Consider the following 27,523-nt stretch of genomic DNA (forward strand, 5'->3'; position numbering starts at 1 on the left):
CGCCCGCTCATGCCACTCATGGGGAGAGCCCCTGACAGTGTGTGTATGTTTACACACCCCCGCTCTCCCCCCTGCATGTGCACAGCAACCGGTAACCACACTGGAGAACAGAGCTTCCCCCTGCTGCCATAGCACCTCCACTGGAGTTAACACTCCTACACGGCATCAAGATTCAACAGCCTCCAACACACGAGCGCTCAGTCATACAAATGATCCATGTGCAACACAATAACGTACAACAAAAAGTTGATTTATATACAACAACAGACTCGGTGCTGATGCAGGTGTTTAGAAAACGGCAGCAAAGCGATCAAACCTCAATTAGCAATCTGCTAACGCTAACAGACTTTAGAAAAGAGGCCGAGGGGGCCGAAGCTGCGCGGCCAGCTAACCCTTCCACAGCTGATATCATGACTGCCATATCTTCCCTCAATGAAAATGATGACACCAAATTTAATAACATCGCTACCTTTATGCAGGCCAAGCATAACTCACTAGAGACAATCAGTGGGAAAGTATGTGAAATAGAGGAGGCAGTGAACATGCATGAGAAAAAGATGGTAGCCTTGGAAAACAGGTGTGCACTCCTGCAAGCTAGTGTGGATAAGCAACAAAAGAAGCTGGAAGATTTGGAATCGCGCAGCAGGCGTAAAGACATCAGAATACTCGGGATCCCAGAGGGCTCAGAAAAAGGGAGACCTACTGAGTTTGGCGGAACAGATCCCAGCTCTGCTTGGAGCGGAACATTTCAAGTCGCCCATGGTGGTTGATCACACACATCGAACCCTGGCACCTAAGCCTGCAGAGGAACAGCATCCAAGGCCTTTAATTGCAAGACTTCATCACTACTATATTAAAGAATGCATCATCAAATTGCAAAATGCATCACAGCAGTTCCCTTTAAACTACAGTACATGGGCTCAAGGATGCACATCTTTCCTGACCTTATTGAGGCATTGAGAACGCAGCGGAAAGCTTTTGATGAGGTCCGATAGAGATGTAAGACAGCCAAGTTCAAGTACGGATTTCTCTTCCCGGCGCGCTTTTGTATCATGGTGGACGGAGTGTCGCATATCTTTGAAGATGCGGGGAAAGCACAAAAATTGATTGACGGAAAGCTGACTTAAACTATAGGTTGGACAATCCCTTAATCTAATCGAAATTGGAACATATATACTGGACCAGTTTCATTACCTTACTGTAAGTTTTAATATTTGGTTTACTATGATTAGGACAATATATTGCTCATCATAGACAAGATGATTTTAAGATGTGGTAAGGTAATATTGGTTAAAGTTGATGTAACAAGGTTAAATGGGCAAGGAGGAGGCGGGAACCAGCTGAACAGTCAAAATAATGTTTAATGAAAACTTAAAAGACACAAACATAAACATACACGGCAGCTGTGTGTGGGTCACTCTCCCGAACTGCCACATCCAGCTCTGCCTTATCCCTCTCCTCGGCTGATTAGCTTGATTGGGGGCCGGCCGTGCGGATTCACGGCCCGGCCCCTGCCCTCCTCCTCATCACAGTTGATTATGCTAAGTTTGTGTCTTAGTTGCCAGCTGGTTTATTTTGGCTGGAATACAAGTGTTCCATATAAATGTTCTCCAGTGCAAGTTGAATGGGATCGTTGATAAGGTTGAATATTTGTTCATAATGTGTCAGGTTAGATTTTAGTTGGTCTAGATGCCTGGTAGAAGTCATAGTTATATAGCTAATTAGTCATTAAGGGGTTAAAGTGGAGCCTCAAGGTATAAGCTATGGGGAACGATGCGTGTGAACCCTGTATTCGTTGGGGAGTTAGAGAGGGAATTCAGAAGATGGAGTGACGGGGGGATGGGACAAAATTAATGGGAGCTCTATGCATTGGTGGTTGTGCTTTTAATAGACAGTTTAGGAATATAGACAGAATATTTTTTTCTTTTACTATGACAACACCTAAGAATGTAGATCATGCGCAGCATCGTGATGCACTCAGGTTAGTTATTTGTAATGTGAAGGGCCTGGGCAGTCCGGTTAAAAGGGCGAAAGTTTTAGCGCATCTTAAATATCTACAACCTGATATAATGTTCCTTCAGGAAACTCATGCCACACGAGGTATATAACCAGTTTTGCGTGCAAAATGGCTTGGACAGTCATATCAAGCTAATTTTGGAGCTAAAGCAAGATGGGTTTCCATTTTATTTAGAAAAAAATCCCCTTTTCTCTTTCAACAACGGTTATAGATCCCAATGAAAGATATATCATATTAACTGGTACATTATGCTCAACCCCGGTTAACGTTTACAGGCCAAACTTGGATTGCCCTGATTTTTTCCGTAAAATGTTTACTGCGATTCCGGATCTTCACCATATGAATTTGATTATGGCTAGCGATATGAATTGTGTTTTGGATGTATATTTAGACAGGTAATCATCTTTTCCTATTCATCAGTCCTCCGCTAGTTTATGCTTAAATACAATTTTAAAAAGCTCAAACATAGTGGACATATGGAGGTTGTTTAATCCAACTGGTAGAGAATATTCTTTTTTTTCTCCAGTGCATAAATCATATTCTCAAATTGACTATTTTTTGTTAGATTCGAGACTGATATCATCCGCGGTAGATGCAGCTTATCACCCTACCTTAATTTCTGATCATGCCCGGTGTCTTTATGCTTGTGGCTAGCAAATGCCACAAGAGGGTGCCCAGGTTGACGACTACACGCCCCATTGTTTTAGGACAGGGATTTTTGTGCGCAGATAAAAGAAGAAATAGATTTATTTTATAGAATCTAATGACAGAGGTGATGTGAATGATCTATTACTTTGGGAAATTCTGAAGGCTGTTATTAGAGGTCACATCATTTCATATGTAAAAAATGCAAGAGGACACAGAGGGCTCAGTTGGAACATCTTGAGGCAGAGCTAGTTGACCTAGAACAACAATACTGGTCCTCTCCAACTTCAGACACCATAAGTAAAATCACAAAAATTAAGTATAATTATAATATTATTTTGACCAAGCAAGTGAGTTCCCTTCTTGCAATAAAACAACTGCATGTATTTGAGATTGGGGACAAGCCAGATAAGTTGCTCCCAAGACAGTTAAGGCAGCGGCATGGATCACAAGCCATTCTCAAAGTTAAAGATGGGAGAGGGAACATTGTTACGGATCCTCTGAAATAAATAGATGCTTTGCAGAATTTTATTGTAATCTCTATAGATCAAACTGTAATACCAGTCAGACCAATATTAATGTTTTTCTTGAAGAATCTGAACTGCCGCAGCTTGACAGTGAAGATCTAGGGGAGCTGGATGCTGATATCTCTCTTGAAGAATTAAAAGTAGTTATATCCCAATCACCAAACAATAAGGCACCCAGCCCAGATGGGTTCACTGCTGAATTTTACAAGGAGTATAGTGATGTTCTGGCTCCCCTGCTGCTTCACATGTTTTAATATATTAAAGTGAATGGTTAATTTTCTCAAACATTATATCGAGCTAACATAGCTTTGTTACTCAAAAAAGATCGGGACCCCACCAACATTTCTTCGTATAGGCCTGTGTCTTTACTCCCATATGAAACTAAATTGTTAAGTAAAATCCTTCAGTCCCATATAGCCAAAAATGTTCACCCTGATCAGACTGGATTCATCCCGAATCAATGCATATATTTCAACTTGTGGCAAGTTTTTAATATTATATATGGCCCAGCTCACTCTAAAGAAAATGCTGTGGTGATATCTCTAAACGTCAAGAAGGCTTTTGACCAAATCGAGTGGAGATATATGTGTTTGGTTTTGGAAAACTTTGGGTTTGGTAAGGCATTCATTAATTGGATTAGAATTATCTATAAAGAACCTAGTGCATCAGTCATCTTCTCCACCTTTCCAATTGCATAAAGGGATGCGACAAGGAGACCCATTATCCCCTTTTATTTTTGGCCTTAGAGCCGCTAGCCCATCATATCTGCTCCAGTACAAACATACATCCCATATCTTGTCAAGGTACCTATCATAAGATTTCAGATTATGCAGATGATGTTTTGCTTTTCATCTCAAACCCTAAAATATTTGTTGCTCCATAATTTCATCTAATAAATGTATTTGGGTCCTTCTCAGGATATAAGATCAACTGGGAGAAGAGCGAACTGATGCCCCTATCCCAACAAGGAAATAAATAGTTTTTGGACTCTACTCCATTCAAAATAGTTTCAGAAAATTTTGTTAATCTAGGTATTACAGTAACAAGAAAGTGGGATAAATTACTACAGCCTAATTGGGATAGGAGAATAGAACAGATGAATAATAATATTTAATTCTGGAATACATTACCAATTTCCATGGTGGAGAAAATACATGCAGTAAAAATGGTTGTGCTGCCCAGGTTCCTCTACCTTTTCCAGGCCATTCCAGTGTTTATTCCTCAAAGCTACTTTAAAATTAGGTTCAATTATTTTTTATCTTATTTGGGGGGTAAGCAACCTTGGATAACCAGGAAACATCTCAGTAAAGCCAAAACAGAAGGAGGGTACTGTCTTCCTCAATTTAAATTATATTACCTTGCAGCCCACTTGACTATTTTTTTTTTTTCTTTTTGGTGGAACTGTCTTCTAAGTCACAACATTCAAGACATGCCTTCTTGGCTTCAGATTGAAATTTTTTTCATGTAAGCACCTCACTCCTGGCACCTCTCAATAGTCCAGTGAAACTAAAGAAATCTCTGTGCGATTACAATCCAGTCATTCATAATTTGTTGAGAACATGGAAAACATTTATGAATATAATCAAGGCCCCGAAAATGTATTTAGATAGTCCTATCTGTTGGAATCATGCCTTTCAACCAGCACTAACCGATTAAATTTTTCAAACTTGGAAGAGCTTGGCATAGTCAAGCTGAGAGACCTATATATTGATGACCATTTGGTATCCTATTTATTTACAACAAATTACAACAAGGTTACCAATTACCAGCCTCTCATTTTTTCGCTATCTACAGTTGAGGCATTTTTTTGAGAACACACATTTTACAGTACTGGACAGGTTGGCAGGTATAAAGCATTATGAGAAGGGTACATTGTCTATAGTGTACGGGATATTTCAGGAACTGAGCTCTGCATCCTCGGGTCCATTTAAGCATGCCTGGGAGGTGGAATTGGGTATTGAGATTTCTGAGGAGGTATGGGAATCATGTATTGGAAATATACATGATAGCTCAGTGAATTCTCAACTGGGTCTGATACAATATAAAGTTGTTCATAGACTTAATTTTCCCCAAGTTAAATTGTCTAAATTTTACCCGGAGATCTCACCCTTATGTCTGAAATGTTCTATTGTAGAGGGGACGCTTAGCCATCAGTTCCTGACATGCCATAAGCTCAACACATTCTGAAACCTACTATTTGGTCATCTTTCAAGGGTATACAATAGAGTTATAAAGGCTGACCCCATTATTGCACTGTTTGGTATTGTTGCGCCAGAGGTGGGGCTGAACAAGTATGAGGTACAAGCTGTGTGTCTCAGTACATTATTTGCAAGATGACTTATTTTACAACACTGGAAGTCTAAAGCAGTAACAACTATTGATATGTGGGTTATGGAGCTGGGAAAGACTGCATTTGGAAAGAATTTGCTTTGCAATGTTAAAGGAAGAGCATATTTTTCCAAGTATATGGGAGCCATTCATTAATCTGATGGGTTAAATTGTTGCTTGTTTTTATGCATCAATGCTGCTTAAGTGCACATTGTGTCAGGTCATGTATAGTGCTGTTGTCATAGATATCTTTTGTCATCTTCATGTTAATTTGTAACCACCAAAGGGATGTAAAGTCATGATTATATTGTTGGAAAATAATAATAATAATAATAATAATAATAAAAACAGCACAGCATGGAAACTCACAGGAGTAAAAACATGCTCCACCTCTTCCAAAATGCTATCAGTCACTAACGAACATAAACATCCACCAGGAAAGTCCCTTACAACATCAGAAGGTTTTCCCACAATTGCTCATTTATCCAGGATCAAATCAAACGCCCATCTGTCCTAACTGATGAGCATTTACACAAGTATGTATTTCTTCTACTCAAATGTTTAATAGAAAAATGATCAATTTACTTCAACAGGTCACAGCTCAATAGCAAACCTGATAAACACTTCAGTTTTTCAAAGATCACAGTCTCAAACATGGACTGGAGGAGAATCTGCTGCAACAAAATTTACTGAGTAGTCTATATTCTTAAAAAACTACAGCAAGTCCCTTCTCAATGGTGAGTGAAGCTGTTCTCTGAACGAAAGCTACGCTTGCAGCAGGTGTTTCCTGTATGGAAGTGACACCAGATTAACTTTGTGTGCACTGTGCTCACCTGTGCAGACTAGATGAGATAGTTGAGGGGGTGGATTTACTCCTATCTCTTCGACCTGTTGATGACTTGAATACAGTGCATCCGGAAAGTATTCACAGCGCTTCACTTTTTCCACATTTTGTTATGTTACAGCCTTATTCCAAAATTGATTAAATTCATTATTTTCCTCAAAATTCTACAAATAATACCCCATAATGACAATGTGAAAGAAGTTTGTTTGAAATCTTTGCAAATTTATTAAAAATAAAAAATGAAAAAAAATCACATGTAAATAAGTATTCACAGCTTTTGCCATGACACTCAAAATTGAGCTCAGGTACATCCTGTTTCCACTGATCATCCTTGAGATGTTTCTACAACTTGATTGGAGTCCACCTGTGGTAAATTCAGTTGATTGGACATGATTTGGAAAGGCACACACCTGTCTATATAAGGTCCCACAGTTAACAGTGCATGTCAGAGCACAAACCAAGCCATGAAGTCCAAGGAATTGTCTGTAGACCTCCGAGACAGGAGACACAGATCTGGGGAAGGGTACAGAAAAATTTCTACAGCATTGAAGGTCCCAATGAGCACAGTGGCCTCCATCATCCGTAAATGGAAGAAGTTTGGAACCACCAGGACTCTTCCTAGAGCTGGCAGCCTGGCCAAACTGAGCGATCGGGGGCAGCATCATGCTGTGGGGATGTTTTTCCACGGCAGGAACTGGGAGACTAGTCAGGATCAAGGGAAAGATGAATGCAGCAATGTACAGAGACATCCTTGATGAAAACCTGCTCCAGAGCGCTCTGGACCTCAGACTGGGGTGAAGGTTCATCTTCCAACAGGACAACAACCCTAAGCACACAGCCAAGATAACAAAGGAGTGGCTCCGGGACAACTCTGTGAATGTCCTTGAGTGGCCCAGCCAGAGCCCAGACTTGAACCCGATTGAACATCTCTGGAGAGATCTGAAAATGGCTGTGCACCGACACTCCCCATCCAACCTGATGGAGCTTGAGAGGTCCTGCAAAGAAGAATGGGAGAAACTGCCAAAAATAGGTGTGCCAAGCTTGTAGCATCATACTCAAAAAGACTTGAAGCTGTAATTGGTGCCAAAGGTGCTTCAACAAAGTATTGAGCAAAGGCTGTGAATACTTTTTATTTTTAATACATTTGCAAAGATTTCAAACAAACTTCTTTAACGTTGTCATTATGGGGTATTGTTTGTAGAATTTTGAGGAAAATTTAAAATCCATTTTGGAATAAGGCTGTAACATAACAAAATGTGGAAAAAGTGAAGCGCTGTGAATACTTTCCGGATGCACTGTACATTCACAAGCAATTGTTATAATCAAAAGGTAATGAAAGCATTTTTAGTAATTTGCATGTATTCTGGTTATGTTATAATCATAAATGTTGCAGGTCATTTGTGTATTTGACCTCTGAGGTTTGACTGAGGGTCTGACCCATGTCAGGAATGCAGTTAACAGTGCTTACTCATTCAGCCCAAACATATTAGGACAAATATACATGTGAGTTGTAACTATTTCATTGATCACTAATTCAGTTTAAGGAAGAGTTTTATTGTGTTTAAGTTTTTCTTAATTACTGACACATGCATTCTAATTCATCACTAAAAGTATATTTCTGCATAACTTTGCTCTGTTGCGTTTGGATGTACTGTTCTCTCGTCATGTTGTTCCAGCTGGATAATGTTAAGGTAAATCAGTAGCAAAACTCGATAGCTTGAATATTTGGATTCAAGAATATTAGAGTGGTGGTGGCATAGTGGGCTAAAGTACATAACTGGTAATCAGAAGGTTGCTGGTTTGATCCCCACAGCCACCACCATTGTGTCCTTGAGCAAGGCACTTAACTCCAGGTTGCTCCGGGGGGTTGTCCCTTTAATAAGTGCACTGTAAATCACTTTGGATAAAAGCATCTGCCAAATGCATAAATGTAAATGCAGAACTTGTACAACAAATATTTGTACTCGTAATTTGAAACTTACACTTACATCACCAATGTGAAAACTTATAAAATAAAAATTTGAAGATGAATGTTGCAATCTGCACTCACAGACAATAATTCAAAGCTCGTGTTCTGAATTAAAGGAATAGTTCACCCAAAAATGAAAATGTGCTGATAATTTACTCACTCTCAGGCCAGTTTTTTTTTTCATCAAAACAGAATTTAAGACTTTTAGGAGTTCATTTCAGGCCTCCTCCTCTAAACAATGCAAGTGAATGTACTCCATTTTTTGACGGTCCAAAATGTATATTTAGGGTGCATCAAAATAATCCACATGACTCCAGTCGAAAAATTAAGTTCTTCTGAACACAAACGATTGATTATTTTGAGAAACAAAACAATACTTATATACTTTTTAACTACAAATGTTTGCTTCCATTCATCTCTGTGACGTGCGCTCATGAGAGGGATGACGTAAGCTCGTTGGTAAGGTCACGTGTCACGTGGAGGAGGAGGCAGGAAACACGTCATTGTTTACAAGAGAAACTTGCACAGAGCACAGACCAAGCGCCGTTCACAAACCAAAACAGTCCAAAATAATTTCAAAACAATATAAAATAAAATAATCATTTCCAAATAATAATAATAAAAAAAAAACAATGTAAACAATGATGTGCTTCCTGACTCCTCCTCCACGTGATGCGTGACCTTACCAACGAGCTTATGTCATCCCTCTCATGAGCGCACGTCACAGAGATGTACGGAAGCGAACATTTGTAGTTAAAAAGTATACAAGTATTGTTTTGTTTCTCAAAATAATCAATCGTTTGGGTTCAGAAGAACTTTGATGCACCCTAAATATGCATTTTGGACTGTCAAAAAATGGAGGATATTCACTTGCATTGTTTAGAGGAGGAGGCCTGAAATTAAATCCTAAAAGTCTTCAATTCTGTTTTGATGAAGAAAGAAACTCAGATACATCATGGCTGGCCTGAGGGCGCTAAAATTACATTTACTTATTTATGAAAAATAATATCTTTATAAAATTATTGATCTCTTTTCATTGGTTCAGTTGGTCTAGTGATAGCGTGTCCGCTAAACATACATATCGACCTGGATTCAAATCCCCTGTGAACACCTGTATTTTTATTTACATTGTTATAACAGCAGCCTTTACTTTTCAAAGGTTATGTGCATGACAATATTGTATGTTTATAACTATCCATGACACAGCCAAAAGATGATCTTTCAGAACAGTGCATTTTTGTTTTGTTTTAAATGAGAGTAAATGAGAATAAACTCTGAGAAATCATGATACATTTCTTCATAAATGTAATAATTCTGTTTGTTTTGCAAAATCTTGAGATTTTCAATCTTAAATTGGTTTGACAATTTTAAAAAGCCTCTTAACTATGTATGGAAAATGTCGTTTTTTTTTTTTTTTTTTTTTCCTCAGTAATTCAAGCATTCTCAGAAAATTCAATAGATTATACTGTAATTGCTGGCTGTCAGATTCAGTTACAATTTTTACTGATTTATTTAAAGCAATTTTATAAATTGTTTGTCTGTGTATGTGTGTTTTACAAAATAGTTTTCATTATATCTGTTAAAAAATACATCAAAATCTGCAGCAAAGCTACAAATGCATCCTGTCTGACCTGGTTTTGAACACAGGTCACTCAATGTACTGCCAGTAAGCCTAAACACTGCACCAGCACCCCAGCTCTATTAAATCCATCACTTTATTGATTTTCAGGTTAATCAAGTCATTATTCATTCTAAAGAAATAAAGGCAATTGAAAGTATATTATTTACACATATTAGCCTATGATGCTTTAATGTTGCAAATAGAATAATTCCACTTGCGATTTACTGCTCTGACAAGTGTAATCGGCAGTTCCCATTCAAACCAATTGCCCACGTTAACATGGGAAACCAGATGTTACCCTGTGAAACTGTTAAAATCGCTCTTAAACTGTGTAAAAGTTCATTAGAACAGACATCAATGAAACAAAACGGATTAATATTGATACCAGAATTTTTTTTATAATGTGCAAAATGTCTTTTCTTTGCTCCTTGGCAATTCACATTGAACGACTCTGCTGAAAAGGCAAGTGAAATTATTCACATGCACGCGCACATCCCCAGTTAACATGATCCCCAGTTGATCCATATCACTGTCTCTGCTTTGCCCTAACAAAAAGGCGTGGGCTGGCACTGTGGTGTGACGTCATCGTGTACAAAAACGTCCCATTTCATTGGCTAGGCATCAACCAATAAAACGACGTCACTGACCCCACCCCCGCCGGACACTGGTCTTGCTCTCTCACATCAGGATTTTACAAGTGCACAAGTGAGTTTTGCTACAAGTTATTTGCAAAAGTAGTTGCAAAAATCAAGGCGGGAAGATTTAAAGTTGCAATGCCAGATTTGAGAGGTTGTAAGTGACAATTTGTGGTTGTACTGCGAAAATGAATTAAAGTACAAAAGTTAATGTGTAATAAAAGTTTGTGTCTGTAATTGTATTTATGTGAATGTCATTTTACACATTTATGACTACTTGTCGGCAATTGTGAATTCAAAACACAAGCTTTGAATTATTGTCTGTGAGTGCAGATTGCAACATTCAACTTAAAAAAATTAGTTTACAAGTTTTCACATTGGTGCTGTGTGTAAATTTCAATTTATGAGTACACATATTTTATTGTGCAAGTTCTCAAATCCAAATATGCAATCTCTCGAGTTTTGCTACTGATTTACCTTCATAGATAAAGTCTGATCTGAGGTCTGAATCCTGATTCATCCTTGGGAGAAAAGACAGCCTATGTTGTGTTCTGTATAATGATGTCATTGCAGGGATTGTTTGCAGTTTTGAGAATCATGTGACTAAGTCAGAAGAACTGGACGCCAGTTTATCTAAAGAGAAGACTCACCTCTGACCCATTTCTGCTTACCAACTTAGTCTAGTGTCTTAAAAATATAATCTTTAAATGATTGCATTCACGTAGTTAAACAAAACACTGTGGTTGTAAGATTTCTAGAATTGTCTGTACTGTTCACCTATCAGAACTCTGTACCCATAAGAGATGATGTTAATTAATTTGCATATGCCTATAATTACTGTTGTTTCTGTAATCTAAATTATTTTGAGATTAGATCCTCAACTCATTTTCTGTTTCTGTCCTTTGCCATTGGAAATATTCATTGATTGAAACTTCATCTTTGACTCCTGGTCATCATTGTTCATGCTGGTCTCTTTACTAGGTATAACTGTATTTCCTTACATAGCAATGAGGAAAAAAATACATGCATATATTTGTCTATATCTTTGAAAGAGAAATATATATATATATACAGGGACATGTATCTAATACAATGTATACATGTATTCTAATCTTAAAAATGTTCTTATCCAAAGGCATGTGCTTAAAAGTAGCCAACAAGAGGCCAGAATACGTGTGAGTGTGCAGAGCTGTAATCTAGGCAGAGGGTGGTTACTTTGAGAAAGCTAAAATACATAATTACACTATACTACATAATTTCCATATTTGTGCTTTTTATGGTTTTGATGACTTTTCTATTGTTCCAAAATGAAGGAAATAGTAAAACTTTAATGTAAATATGGGCCTAGATAAACTCAGGTTTATAAATGATCAGTCTAGTGTGTGTGTGTGTGTGTGTGTGTGTGTGTGTGTGGACACAGGCTCTGCTGTCTTTAGCAGCCCTCAAACAGACACCACAAACAATTATAAAACAGGGAGACTATGATCTCCAGCAAATGATCCACCCGCCCGCCTTTGTTATTCAGATTTGCTCCACTGGAAGAAGTCACAATCTAAAAGCTCGGGGCAACCAGAGGTCAGACACAGACACTCACATAAATGTGGAACCCCCAAGAGGCAAAAAAGTGAGGAAGAGGGAGGGACGGTTGTCTTTGAATGAGTTTACATTTGTATCTTACTGAGATAGCCCTCTCTGAATCTCTGTTTTGCTCTGTGTGTTGTGCTGTTCCTCTTCCCCTATCAGTAATTACACCCATAACATGTCTTTCCCTTCCTCCCTCCCTCTGTCCCACTCGGAATCACAGTAGTGTGTCAGTCTCCCATTAGAGAGGGTTGCTGGGTAATGGGAGAGAACAGATCTGCCTTGCTGTGATCCCCAGGGCCTCACTTGGCTCAGCTACCACACACACACACACATTTAAACACATATTAACATCACAATATAAACACGCTTATGTGTGTGCAGTGCACAAATAAAAATATATAAAGAGAAACAACATCAGACATAAATATAGGAAAACAGTGTGACGCAAACACACAAGACACGCAAATAGACAAGATCTCTCATTTAAAACGAAAAAAGTCACTCTGTTTCACCCACGTATACAAGCCCTGAACTTGGCAGATATGTTAGGCAGCAAAATAATAGGCATTTTCCAACCCATAATGCAGCGTGTTAGCCGGTGGCAGTCCACTGATTTAGGTACTACGTTGAAACGTCAATCTAAAGGCCTTGAAAGAGCAAGGGAGAGAAATAGAGGAGAAGGAGGGGAGGTGTAGATACACAGAGAGAGAGGGCCTGGAAAGCAAAGCAGAGAGAGAGATAGAGAGATGCTCCAAATGGGAGACATGCACTCATCTAGTCGCTGGCTCTCTCCATTCAGCGTGTCACTGGGTATCCATTACCTGCCACTCTCCTCTGATCTGTTTAGACAGCACTGATCAAAAGATGTCATTTGACCTACTCGTCCACTCATGCTGGCCCGCTGGGGTATGTGGCCTGCAAGCGCGGGGCGGGGAGGGGGTGCCTCTCCTGTAAATAAAACGACATTATCGCTTCAGCATCCCGTCATGTTCTCTGGACGATTATGATAATAGTGGATCTGTCAGCACGTAAACGGACAGGGCAGCCGCAGCGCTAATATGCAGGATATAGCCTCTCTGCCTCTGCCTCCTTCGCTCCTGCTCCTCTCTTTATTGGGTCGACTTTTCCCTCTCCTGCGCCTTCTCCTCTCATTGGATGGCACCCGAGAAGCAAGCCCTGCTTGTTGAGGATGTCAGGGTTAATCTGTTAGCATCGAGCCAAGCCGTGGAGACAAACAAAACGAGATTTGCCTTATTCTGATTTGGAGGCCGACAGGGCAGAGGGTGTAGATGAGCTGGAAGGGGACTGATTGTCTATGATATTGCTCGCGCTGTGTTTGAGAGGTCTGCAGATGAGCAGCGGGGCAGATGTGAAAACAGACACATACTCTAAACAAAGCCAGACTGTGACAAGCAGGAGAACGTGGCCGGACCGAGAGGGAGCCGGGGATGCCAGAAAGAGAGAGAGAGAGATGCATGCAGCAGTGTTCATGTGTGTGCGCTATTGTTTATGTTAAATCTTCGTCAGTGTTTTATTAAAGTTTTATGTTGACTGTTCAGCTGGTTCCTGCCTCCTACTTGCCCATCTTAAAAACCTTGTTACACTGGTGCCAAAACCCAGAACTGGAGGAAGATGTGCCGTCAGAGAGCCCTCTCCACTGATGGAGGATCGTGACGCCAAGGTTCAATTGTACTGGAGCGGTCTGCCGGGAGATGAAGGAGCCGCTGCTGTCCGCCAAGAAGCGGAGGAGCCATTGCCTCTGCCAGGGGATGGAGGACCCGCTGCCTTCCGCCAGGAGACAGAATACAGTGCTATCGCCCAGCGTCGCAGAGGATCGCTGGACAGCTGACTGAGGACCGAAGGGCGGCGTGGTCGAGAACCAAAGTTTTTTTTTCTTTTCTTTGCTCTCTCTCTCCCTCTTGCTCTCTTTCTCTCTCCCCTCCCCTCCCTTCATCCTACCCAGGAGCAGTGTTCGTGTGTGTGCGCTTTTGAAAGTTTAAAATTCACTTTTCAGCTGGTTCCTGCCTCCTCCTGCCTTCTCCTTAAGAACCTCGTTACACAGACATAGGAACAACACATTGGCACACAGACACATCACAGAAAATGAAGAAAATTACACACACATCCAGGCAGTTGGACTCAGTAGGGCAGGATGGTAAAAGGCTGGGAAAAGTGCACGGTTTTAGAGGGGAGAAAAACGGCATACAATAAAGCGAGAAAACAACACTGCTCGGAGGCAATTTAGACTGCAAAACACAAACCATTAAGTTTGTGCATTATCTTTTAATTTAATCTGGAATGATTTATAATCCATCACGCAAGGCTTCAACCATATCCAATTATTCTCTCTGCCTTGATTGACAACAAAGGTGATTTATTAAGCTAATAAAAAGTGATGTGTACCCAGCCCCCCTCCCTGGCCCTCAACACCCTCCCACCCCCTTTTGAAAATAGCCAGTCAGGAAGACATTTAAAGAGACACTCTGTGTACAGCAGTGCAGCCGTTTAATACCGCCAGGGTCTAGGGTCAAGTTTGTCTTTGTAACTGCAGTGGATAATATTAGGAAGTGCGTTGATAAAACTGATCTGAGATCAGTAGTGTCAAGACAGAGCATTGCATTAATAAACCTACAGCTAAAATATATGATGATTTTTCCAACCTGGTATCACAGAATCACATTCATACTGTATACTAGTGCCCGACCGATTTATCGGTCAGACGATATTATCAGCTGATATTAGCCTTTCACAGATATATCGTATCGCCGATATGCGCAGATATGAAAACTTTTTTTCAGAACATACAATGCAGAAAACAATGCTTTAGAATTGGTGTCATAACATAGTTTGTCCAACAGAGCGTGCTCCGACTCCACTCTTTACAGTGAGTACAGCTGAGCTGCCGGTGGTTCTGCAGACAGTGCAGAGTTAAGCGGTGCGGTGTTAAGCAGTGCAGAGTTCAGCGGTGTCTTCACGGTAAGTTGCTAACTAGTTTGTGAATTACATACTGTAAAGTTAATAAACAATGAGCCCATCATTTTCCCTTTTCAATATAAATAATATAATGTTAACCCTGTCCCTGACAATGTCACTCATGTTTATCACATCTGTTTGCTATGTTAGCCAGCTATAATTTGTCAGAGCATCTTTTTGCAGCTCAGCAGACAACGGTGCGGTGGTAGACTGTGTCTGTTGAGGGTTGAATTCATGCTACATTGTTACCTAATTGGTGAGACGCAATGCTGGAAAGTAAATAAAGTCCATCTTTTACTCTCCGTGACAATTCGCTTATAGCTAACTAGCTAATCACGTAGCTACTTTCATTGCTTGTCAGCTGAGAGAAAGCTAATGTGTAAACATGTATTCAACAAACTGTTTTGTTCAGGATTCGCAGTTTGGTACCCCTTTCAACCGAACAATTCCAGTCCGAACATTTACAAAATGTAATATTTAAAAGTCTGGTTTTCCACCGTTGAAAGTTTTCCCTGAACTTGTATAGCAAAATACAGTGTAACACCACTGCCGCTGTTTATCTCTTGATTTGGCAGGTGTAAATGCAGAGAAGCTGTGCTTCTTGTTTTACAACCTGCCCCGAATTGACTGGCAGTATAAAAATTGTCAGCATTTGACTGATACTAAACAGTACTACTGATGTTCATTTTATTTTTATTATAATTTATTTAAATGGTCAGCAACTGACTGATACTAAACATACAGTACTGATTTTTATTTAGCTATAATTTTAATTTATTCTTTATTTAAATGGTCAGCAACTGACTGATACTGAACATACAGTACTGATGTTTATTTAGCTATTTACTGTAATTTTATTTATTCTTTATTTTCTCAGTGTACATTTCTAGAATTTGTTGACAATGTATAATAATAATAATATCAAATATTCTTTGATAAAAATATTTAAGAAAGCAGCCTTCTGAGTACCTTTGCATAGTCATATCGGTGCACATATCGGTGCACACTAGAAAAGGTCTGTTTTCATTCCAGCTGAAAAATTATCTATATCGACCATCATATCGGTAATCTGTGAATTTTCAAAAAAAGTAAAAAAAATCCCATATCGGTCGGGCTCTACTGTATACCCACATTTGAGCAAAATTATCTTTACGTGGCTCTTTGTACTTATCATGGCAGTTTCATAGTGAAATATACACTAGAGGTACTACCAAAAAAAAAAAAAAAGAGAGCAAAAGCACAGATTTTAGGTTCATAAACACTTACTTTCCACCCTGTTGCTCTAACAATTCTTATGACATCATCTAAACACTTTTACTACAAAGCATGACTTATAAGGTGATACATTTTACCATTTGCATTTACTAACCAACTACTTTTACAAGACTGAATGGCACGATCAAATTGTGCAGTAGCTCAACTGATAGAGCGTTGCACTTGCAACGCAATGGACTGTATGAGTCCTTAAGAGTACAGAAGTTAACACATGAGCTGAAAGTGTCATAGGAGTACTAAAACATTACGTGGTTGCTACATCAAATTGTGTTTTTCATGTCACATTTGATTTCTATTACACTATCGGTTAGGTTTAAGGTTTAGGGTATGGATATTTTTGTTGATTTAAAACTTGATAGAGCATTAACCTTCAAGACCTCTTCTGTTTGGGAGAAAATGTCACTTGCTTTTACCACCACTCATTGGACATTTAACCTCGGAACTGCCGTGATATGTGTAATATAATTTTGTTTATTTTAATAATTTCCATGAGATAAGGCTGAATTTCATGACTTCATTAAATCAACAATTAAATGCAGTAGCTTTCCAACTGATGCACTGTAAATTAAATTCACAGATGCCTGGTTCACGTGAAGCTAACTTATTGTTTGTTTACCCCTGTTGACCAGAGAACCAAAGAAATGGATATTCAAATGGTATGTATTTTCATCAGCAGAACAGAGACAGGTTGTAAAACAGTAGAAAAGATGGTCTTGGTTTTGGCAGGGAAAAATTTCATCATGTCTTCGGTTTGTTCATTTCAAGTGTGTAAGTCTCATCTTGTTGCTGCTGCTATGGGCTAATGCTCAGCTCAATCTATGGATATTAATGAAAAGCAGAGTTACAGAGTTCAACTGCATATCAATAGGCTGCTTTTCTTTGGGACACCCCTAAATAATATTAAAATATTTACTGTGCCAACAATAAACGTAGCCTCCTAATCAGACTTTAACCCTCCGAGTAAAATATGCCTTCTGTTAATTTTATTTGTCCCTACAGCTATGAGGCCAAATGTGTGTGTGGTGTGTGTGTGTGTGTGTGTGTGTGTGTGTGCACGTGTTCTGAATGGCTCATAAACCACAGGAGGACACATTAATGTCCACAATGTTCAGCCAGCCCTGGTAAACACACAGCCCCCTCAACTAATGATGCAATAAGAAAACAAGCCATCACAGCCACTGTAGCTGACAACAGATTTAAGATCTTAATATCACATACTTAAAAAGAAAGTAAATACTTATTTTATGGACCAACAACATATTTCCCCACCCTTATTTTTACAAAATTCTCTGAACTGTCGGGGAATAGCAGGAGGACTAAAACACTGGAAGGTAAAGAGCTATAGAAATAAATGAGAATTAAATGTTGTAAATAGCAAAGTTTCCACAGAGAGAGAGAGTGAGTGAGTGAGTGTGTGTGTGTGTGTGTGAGAGAGAGAAAGAGAGAGAGAGACCAAGGCTTGAAACCTCATTTTATCCTCTCTGGCTTCCTTTTTATTTTTTTATTTTTTTCAGATAAGCAGACATGGCTCTGGCAGTACATTCTCCCAGCTCATAAAATCGGGGCCCAGGGCAGAGAACCCTGTTCTCTCTCTTTACAGGCTTCTACTGTTAACGAGAGAACGGCTCTCGTTACAGCTGTCCCGGCGCAGCCGTAGACCTTTGCTTTGAGATGTTTAAAAAATGTCGGCCAGCTACGCCAGGTCACTGTGATGCTATAGAGCCATTATTTCTCTATCTTTATCTCCTGCCCTTCTCTCTCCCCATGTTTGTGTCAATTCTGTGAACAGAAAGAGAAGAAAATCTATACTATACACAAATAGAAGAAAGTGTAGGGAGGGAAAATGGTTTCACTTGTGTGCTACGTGCTGAAATGAAACACAATAGGATGTAAACAGGATGTGCAATGAAGACACCACCAATCCAGACAGTTGGGTTTATGTATGACATAACACAAACCTACAGACAGACTGAGAAATACAGAACAATGGCTGTATGTTTATTTTTTTATTTTTTTAAATGCATTATTTTAAAATGCATGCTTTTTAGTGGTAATTAAAAGACTTTGTATACAATAATAAGGCCACTGCACTATATTTCAATTTTAAGTCTTCATCTGACTGCAAATGAAGATGAAATATCTTACTGAATTTGAATAATAATAATAATAATAATAATAATAATAATACCTTCAAATATTACAATCATTTTTACAAAATGGTGCAATAAACTCTCTGGCTGGCTACTATTTTAGTGCTGAGAAACAAAATTGCTGCATATCAATCACATTTCAGAACTATTTCAATAAGGTTAGTTTCCCCCAGTGTCAGATTGCATTCTGCATATTTTCTCGTTAATTTGGCATTTTAAAACCTGAGCTCTTATTTGGAATACAACTTTGATTATTCTGTTTGTCTTTCTATGATTTATTACATGACTGAAATTAAAATGCAACTCTAGATCTTTTAAAATGGCATTCGCTCTAAAAGGGCATTCGTTTACTTTGATATTGCATTACAGACAAGTTATTCCTAAAATCACAGAGAATGATGGATAGCTAGTGCTCCACTGCCATCAACACCTCTTAGAGAGTGCCACGCTCTGATTGGCTGGGCCGCAGGACTCTCTCCACCCTCCCTCTCATATCCTAGGGGCCAGAGGGCCAGTGATCTGAACTGGGAACTGATAGAGTATCAATTTCAAAGGCTTCGCCTGTTCTACGGCTCCAAGAGAGGGAAGTATGAAATATAGCAGGAAGAGGGACGCCACATTTAATTATCTCATTATCACACAACAGCAAACCAACACAAATGGAGCAGCCCAAAGAGTGATCCCTAAAACTCTGAGTGGTAAAACGGCCCCTCTGTGCTCCTGTGTGTGTGTGTGTGTGTGTGTGTGTGTGTGTGTGTGTGAGTGTGTGTGTGTGTGTGTGTGTGTGTTTCTGAGAAAGAACGTCAAAACTCAGAGAACTAAAGGCTTGTATTTAGATGTTTAGATGTACAAGCTCTTTTAAACTGCCATTTAAACGCACACTCACACACACCCTCAGGGCTTATGCTTGGGAAGATCATTAACCTCTCCATACCCAATTAAAGAGAGAGTATGTGCAAGTATGTGTGCGTGAGTGTAAATGTTTGCCTCTATATGTGTGCGTGAGATATTGCATCTTTTCCTCTGTGTGTTCTTGATGTGAATGTTTTGTATATTAATCATATGGTGGATGAAATGTGGGCAGACATGCACAAAAGCTAATCAGAGTGTCTGCTGTGAGTGTATAAGGATAAGGAAGAGTTACCACCTAGCATTGTGTTTGCAGGATGGAACTCCACAGGGGAGCGCAGGGAACTGCGCCATGGCCATGAACTTCACAATAACACCACAATACAATCAATACCACACGCACACACACACACACACACACACACACACACACACACTAAGCACACAACTCACGGCTAAAAACAAAAAAACATGGTTCCTGCAATAACCTGCAGCACAGATGTTACTGAATAGTATGCACTGCTACCAATAGCCACTATGTCGCCTCATAAAAAACAATCATACACACAATAAGACACTTTGCACATACTGCACATGTATGGTCATGGTCTCCTGAACAACTTGAGCTGGGAACAGTACACACAATCACCCACTGAGGGAACTCTAAATGTCGCAAATATTCGCAAACACCTGCTTTGCAAGCCTAACTTGCTCAAAAAACTATAAGAATCAAAAGTGCTCAGCTCAAGGCCATGCAAAGTATTAACAGTACTTTTATTCATTTTTCTTAATTTAGATTATTATTATTATTATTATTATTATTATTATTATTATTATTTATAAGACAACAGAGAGACAGCAGGAAAAAATGGGAAACATGATTAGTGTCGGGAATCAAGTCAGGATCAAACTCAAATTACCTGCATATGAACACTACAGCTTGATGTGTTGAAGCATGTGCGCTAATTACTTTTAAAGGGCTTGCCAATTTAGTTTAAAAAAAAAAAAATATCTCAATATTTTTCAGCCTTTGCTGATATTCGATATGTATCTTGAATCTAGATTATAATGTATTTGCTCTGAAATGGCTTAAAATTTTGTTTTTTCTTCTTTTATTCAGTTAGAGGAACCGTCATTTCAACCAAATAGTTCTTTTGGTTACCAAGAAGTAAAAAAAAAAAAAAAAAAAGCTATGTATATTAATAATAATAATAACAATAATAATAATGCAAGAGGTAAAAGAAGATACTAATCACGACATGTTTTCCACACTGTTTTCCACTAAACTAATACAAGGAGGAATATGTAAAAACATTTATTTACATGTACCAAAATAATAATTCATATTAATAAATAGAAAATATATATATTTTTTTTTATATATTTAGCATACATACATTTGTATGATATTTATTACTATTATTATTTAACATTTTAATAAAAAAAGTCACAAAAAGACCTCCATGAACATTTCTGAGTGGTGATGCAAATGGAGATATTATGCAAAAGGAATCAGAGGTAAAGATTGATTCAATGAAACTGCAGTTTCAACTGATTCACGGACTTACCAATTATAATGGCATGTTTACTACTGAAGTTTAATTCAGAGAAACTATTAAAATATCCCTGTGTTAACGATGTCATCCATTATTAATATTTATAACTTACTGCCAATAATCCATTTGTCAAAAAGATATAATGTATCATTATCATTAACATTTTTAAAAGACATCACCACCTTTCACTCCAATGGAATGAAAACCCTGCAAGACAAAGACAGACAGCATGAACACTCCCTTCTTCCTTTACAAATCTGTCTCTCTGTGTGTGTGTGTGTGTGTGTGTGTGTGTGTGTGTGTGTGTGTGTGTGTGTGTGTGTATGTGTCAGGAAAGATGAAAAACACAAGGCTCTAAAGTTTGCCAATTTTTGCTTGATGCCATCTCCCTAGTCTCATGTTTTTTTTCCACTACCACTTCTACACTCACTCCTTTCTTGCAGCACCTCCAAATAATAAATAAAGCATGTGTGTGTATGTGTGTGTGTGCGCGAGCGGGCTCTGTTGATAATCCTCCAGAGCTGAAGCTTATCTGCATTGTAGAGAGGTGCGAGGCAGACAGTCCCTATCGCAGGTATTAATGTAGCGCAGTTCCCTGTGTCATGATGGAGAGATAAGCAAACACACTGCCACATCAGACCCCATCACACACACACACACACACACACACACACAGAAAACAGTCAGAGGTACACCAGATTTTTCCCCCCCCTCAGCATTCAGTGGAAAAACAACTAACAGAGAAACAGAGAAAAACCCAAAGCTCTCTTATGGTTGAATCTGTATTTGTGTTCAGTATAAGTAATTAATAAGAAAATTTAATTGGGGAAATTTTCTGGCACAGAGAGAATGCAGCAAGTATGCGTTTAGATGGTGAATGAGTGATTTGTAATGGCTGCTAGAAGTGTGTGTGGACACACAGTAGACACAGTGAGACAGCTGAAAGATCAGAGCTCTGGCCCAACTACGCTCATGTCCAGCATGTGTGGAATTCAATTACATCGGCCACAATTCATTTAGAGTCATTTAGAGCCTTCATTTACCAACCACCTACACAATCACACACACATTTAGCTATTTACATGGGGACATACCTTAGACTTCTATTGATTTTATATAAAACTAAATAAAATTACTATAAGCTAACCCTAACCATGGCCATTAAAGAGAACGTTTTGCACTTTCAGATAAAAAAAAAAAAAGAAGAAAAAAATATATATCCAATTGAGGGCATCCCATACAAACACACACAAGCCACCACACACGCACACACACTAAAATAACTCTTGCTCAGACAAGCATGGGTGCACGAAACACAAGATATGCGGTCAAGATCGGCAGCGTCATAACATTTGTGGTCTAACACGCACAGCTGGAAGCACAGAGATGTACTCTGGCATACAAACTTTTCCCCCAATGAATTCCAGGGTTGGGTGACTGGATCGAGGCAGAGGAATTCATAAACAGTAGGGGCCTTATCAGCCTAGAGAGGGACATCCTCTTAAGCGCACAGCAGACGTGATGTGGACCGTGTCATCAAAAAGCGCCAGAGACAGAAGCAGAAAGGAGGGAGGATTGAACTGTACTCATTAATTTCTTTTTTTTTTTCTTTTTTTTTTTTTTTTAGGTAAAATGCTGAGCAGTGGTTCTCAACTTGGTTTTGCTTCAACACCCAGATTGTACATTAGATGTGAAGTAACGACCGAAAACAGTACCAGCACTGTTTATTTTACAAAGATAAACAAAAATGTCTTGAAAATCAAGCATTGAAATGTAATAATATTACCAAGAAATTCAAAGAAATATAGGAAATTCCATATAGAGATATGGAAAAAGCATACGGAAAATTAACATAAACAGGAAAACTTACAATTTAGCAAACTGTATAAAAACAATGGAAGCTATCTGAATGTCTGTGAAAATCAATGGGACTCTAATGGGCTTTTTTTTTTTCACAGTGATTTTTTACATTTTATTTTTAATTGTATTTTACATTATATATTATCATTTTGCAAAAATACTAGATATAATAAATAATAAAAATGTATAATACATATTATTATTTGCATTTGCATTGTTTTCTCCTGCTATCAGAACAGATTTGAAAGTTATTTTTGAGCTGGGACCCTCCAGCTGAAAACCACTAAAGCAACGGCAAATATTTAAATATTTTTTTAAACAAAATAGCCCCTTTTTTGTGCAATTTATCATAGGCATATGAATAAACAATTTCTGCTTAGGCTAAATGGCAATTATAAAAAAATATATAACTACAGAAAAAAGTACAATAATGTATTAAACAACTACTACTAGCCTACAACTACTACTGAAAATGTACATTTCTTGGTAACTTTTATTTATTTATATGTTACATAGAAACTTAGGAAGAATAAAAAGAAAACTGATCCACACTGTATTTAGAATAACTTGCCATTAGGCCTAATGTGTTTTCCGTCTGTAACTTACAGATGTGATGCCAGGGGACTTCAAGGTTGCTTCTATAATTATGCAACTCAATGAGACTAAAATACCACTGCAGCCCCCTGCGATTTTTGGGAAATGTTATATTAGCAGTCCACTTGTTCACGGCTAGCCATGCTGGGGCCATTTTAACCATCTAATTTCAGAGACATTGTTTTTAACGTTAACGGGCCCCATCAAACATGCACTTTGCATTGGAGCGAACGAAATTTGCATCAGCAATCAATTGTAAGAGATAGTGTAATGTTTACCGGAGCTATAGAGTTCATTGCATAAATATCAGCTTTAGGGACTGACCCAGGACTAGGTCAATATACAGTATAACCTCACAGTGACTCAATAAATCACTTAAATCTATGTCTGACATAAATGCAACTACAGAGAGAGATTACGCTGATAAGCCATTTAGCTGCACATTTCCTGAGACCCACTGACTGAACTTATGATTGATTAGGCTATGTAACACGAGCAGAGATGTTAGGAAAACATTCTAAACATGGTGATTTACCCTAATGTAAATAAGCATTTATTTATAATTGTCTAAACTGCATTGTACGTGTAGCGTGGAGGAGGGTGGGGCCGGGCCGGAATGATGCATACCCGGACCCCAATCAGCCTGATGAGGCGAGCAAGGGATAAAGGCGACCGGAGATGGCAGTTCCAGAGAGAGAATTACAGGCAGCTGCCCTGTATGTGTTTATGTTTGTGTGCTTTTGTTTAAGTTTATTATTAAACTATAAGCCGGTTCTCATCTCCTCCTTTCCCTCTAGCCCCTTTACACTGGTGCTGAAACCCGGGAGGGAGGAGGGATGCCCATCGTAGAGTCCTCGACACTGCCGTCCACCCAGGGGAGCGCCGCTGCCATCTGCCGGGTGACGGAGTGGCCCGACCGCCCGGACACGGGGAACGGCCGCCGTCCACGAGGCGAGGAGGGACTGGACTCCCCAACCGCCTGGAGTGATGGAGCCGTTGCCAGGGGCAGAGGAGTGCCCTGCCGGCCGCCAGAAACACAGAGGGGTCGAGGGGAGACCGCCGTCTGCGAGGGGAGGTAGGAATCGACTCCCCGACTGCCTGGAGCAGTAGGGAGGGACATTCTGTCCGCTGGGGGTCGGAGGTTTGACTCCGGTCCGCCTGGGGAGGAGCGGCTGTCGTCCGCCTGAGGCGGTGGAGAAGTGATAGAGGACCACACGACGGCGCATCAGAGAACCGGTGAGTGAGTTTCTTTTTTCTCTCTCTCCTCTCTCTCTCGCTGTCACTCCGTGTTGGCCTTTCCCTCGCCTGTTTTTCAAGGGACGCCATACCAGGGGCTCCCCGGCCTGAGGCAACGCAGGGAGGAGTGTAGCGCGGAGGAGGGCAGGGCCGGGCTGGAATGAAGCACGCCCGGACCCCAATCAGTCTGATGAGGCGAGCGAGGGATAAAGGCGACCGGAGACTGTAGTTCCAGAGAGAGAGAGAGAGAATTAATGGCAGCTGCCCTGTATGTGTTTATGTTTGTGTGCTTTTGTTTAAGTTTATTATTAAACTATTATTTATATTGTCAAGCCAGTTCTCGCCTCCTGCTTTCCCTCTAACCCCTTTACAGTATGTTATTTTAAAAAAAGTTCAGAGCTGTGGCCACACTGAGTGGCTCATGTGAGTGACACTGATTTGAATCTGCTGCAATGTGACCTGATCCCATTCTGCATCCCCAATAATTTCCTTTTCTCTTTCTACTGTCTCTGTCAATAAATAATTAAATTAAATCTCCTGCTGCTAATCCAAGACTCTTTTCTAGAGACATTTTCAGAGTGAAGGCCTCTTATTTTTGCAATAAATAGTGGCAAAAGAGCACATTATTTAAAAAAAGAATTATAAGGCTCATCACATTATCTAGAGAAAGGGGCCATCCACATAGCATGCATTCTTATGTTCCACTGCTTTTTAATTGTTGGTCTATATAAACGCACAAGATGGACGTATTTGACCGCTTTCAGCATCTTGTCTGCATTTGATTCCCTTCCGCTGTGCTGTGTCTAACTGTTTCTGAATGCAAGAACATGTCCTATGTTTTGTTTATGCTAAACATATGATACACTAATTAGATATGTCTTGAACAACACTACTTAAGTAACTATCCTGAGAAAAAATGACTGTAACACTCAAACAGACACTAAGTTAAGAGCCTTGACATTTTCCTCTCTATAATTTTATCAGACAATGTTGAGGAGGTTTGAGACTAGTCGTGTCTATATAAAGGATGTTTGTAGTGCGCAGCAATGCTAAAGAGTAAAGCTATTTTTTTTCATAAAACAAAGTTCAGACCATGTCAGTGTGACGTCCGTAAGTGCGTTTTACCGTGTTTTGACTGGCCTTTCAGTCTGCACCTGTGTGAGAAGATTACAGCGAGTTTTTTATCTGATAATGACAAACCAAACACTACTAACAACAGAAAGCATGGACACTCTCCCTCATGTTTAAACTAGCATGCGGGAAAAGCTATTTTAAAAATGTTTTACACCCTCTGAGTTAAAACATTGTATGGGTATGCACAACAATTGTTCTGTGAATTCTGCAATTCAGAATAAACTTGGACATAAACCTAACGTGTGAGAGAATGTTTGGTTTGGGGTGTGAGCGCATTGTTCTGGGTCTTATCTATGTACAGTGCATAGAGAGAAATGATGGAGAAAGAGAGAGACAGAGAACGAGACAGAGACAAAAAGAGAGAAAAAGACAGACCCATGGGAGAGCTGCTGTTAGAGGCAACATGACCTCATATTACCTCAGAAACATGTAGGTGCCAGAGACACTGCTGTCTAACCAAGTGAACAGAGACACAGGCACAAACACTCCACACACCATGTTACTGCAAATTATTACACAGCTCTCTGGAATATTTGATTCTGATTGGTCAATTGTAGCATTCGGCAGTCAAATACTTTAAAATGAGTAATAATTGTACGCTAAACCTGTTTGATTGTTGTTGCAGGTAACTGATCTCCATTGCTCGCTGATTTGGAGTTTTTAATGGTCAATACTGGTACCAATATATTACTGGTATAATGGTGATATGATATATACAGTACACTGAATACAGTATATGTGTTATATATGTATCAGTATTGATCATAATACAATTCAATTATAGCAAATGTATGCATATCGGCATTATATCGGTAATATATTTGTAACGAACATAATACAACTGAAAGATAACACACAAGATATATGCAAAATATTAATGCACAATTTTAATTATTTTATTTTTTTTACTTAAAACCCAGTAAGTTTCTTCCTCATTAAAAAAGTTTTACTTCTAAAGAAATTAATTGTAATTTTGAATTATATGTATTAAATCATGACCACTCAAATGAAATGAAGTCATATCAGTAACATTATAAAGACTGTTTTATTTTACATGGAAAGGGTTTCCTCAAGTTGGATCACATGGCCAGCAAAATATTTATCTAAGTAATTACTAGTGTTGTTACGGTACCAAAATTTCATTAGTCGGTATCGATACCAGTGAAATTTCACAGTTCTCGATACCAATTTCGATACCACAGAACAAATGTTTTAATATGATAATGTGCTATTGAACACACTCCTTTGGCCTATTTAAAGTTAAATTTCAATATAAATAATAAATTAAAAGATATGCATGTTTCCTTCAAGTGTTAATAACACTTGTTTGTTTTTAAGCAGGGCCCTACTGAAATCTGTTTTATTTTTTCCCCAAACCCTTTTTTCCTTTTTTTTTTCAGAATTCCAAGTTTTAAAGTTTAATTTCATTTCATTATCAAAATGGTGACTAATCAAAAAAAAAATTCCTTCAACTTTTAAAAACTTTTAACAAGTAAAAAATAGAACAGTTACTTGTCAACATACCTTTGCATTTTTTAACAAACATTTATTCAGTACAAAAGCACTCTTGCTTGTGATATATTGCTTAATTTGTATTATTATTACAATCATTATTCATTAACTATTATTTATTATTATTATTATTATTATTATAATCATTATTATAATATCTACAGTTATGATTACATTTTACTATACAGCTATAATACAGTTATTTGCCATTTCT

The 27,523-nt window shown here is 38.8% G+C and overlaps 1 protein-coding gene across 7 annotated transcripts in view; it reads right to left on the reverse strand.

Moving 5' to 3' along the window:
• The window catches only part of LOC127443315 (teashirt homolog 3-like), a 59,949-nt gene that overhangs the window by 14,586 nt on the left and 17,840 nt on the right, over positions 1–27,523 (reverse strand). Inside the window, exon 3 of one of the 7 annotated variants that reach the window (XM_051701822.1) lies at positions 704–799. The exons of 5 other annotated variants lie outside the window; for them this stretch is intronic. In XM_051701822.1, coding sequence (XP_051557782.1) covers positions 704–761 — 58 coding nt within the window. In that variant the 5' untranslated portion in view covers positions 762–799. Of the gene's footprint in view, positions 1–703; positions 800–27,523 lie in introns of those variants that run through there. One more of the 7 variants, XM_051701829.1, reaches the window with a different exon arrangement.

Source organism: Myxocyprinus asiaticus, chromosome 1 (genome assembly GCF_019703515.2).
Source record: "Myxocyprinus asiaticus isolate MX2 ecotype Aquarium Trade chromosome 1, UBuf_Myxa_2, whole genome shotgun sequence".
Classification (NCBI taxonomy): Eukaryota; Metazoa; Chordata; class Actinopteri; order Cypriniformes; family Catostomidae; genus Myxocyprinus; species Myxocyprinus asiaticus.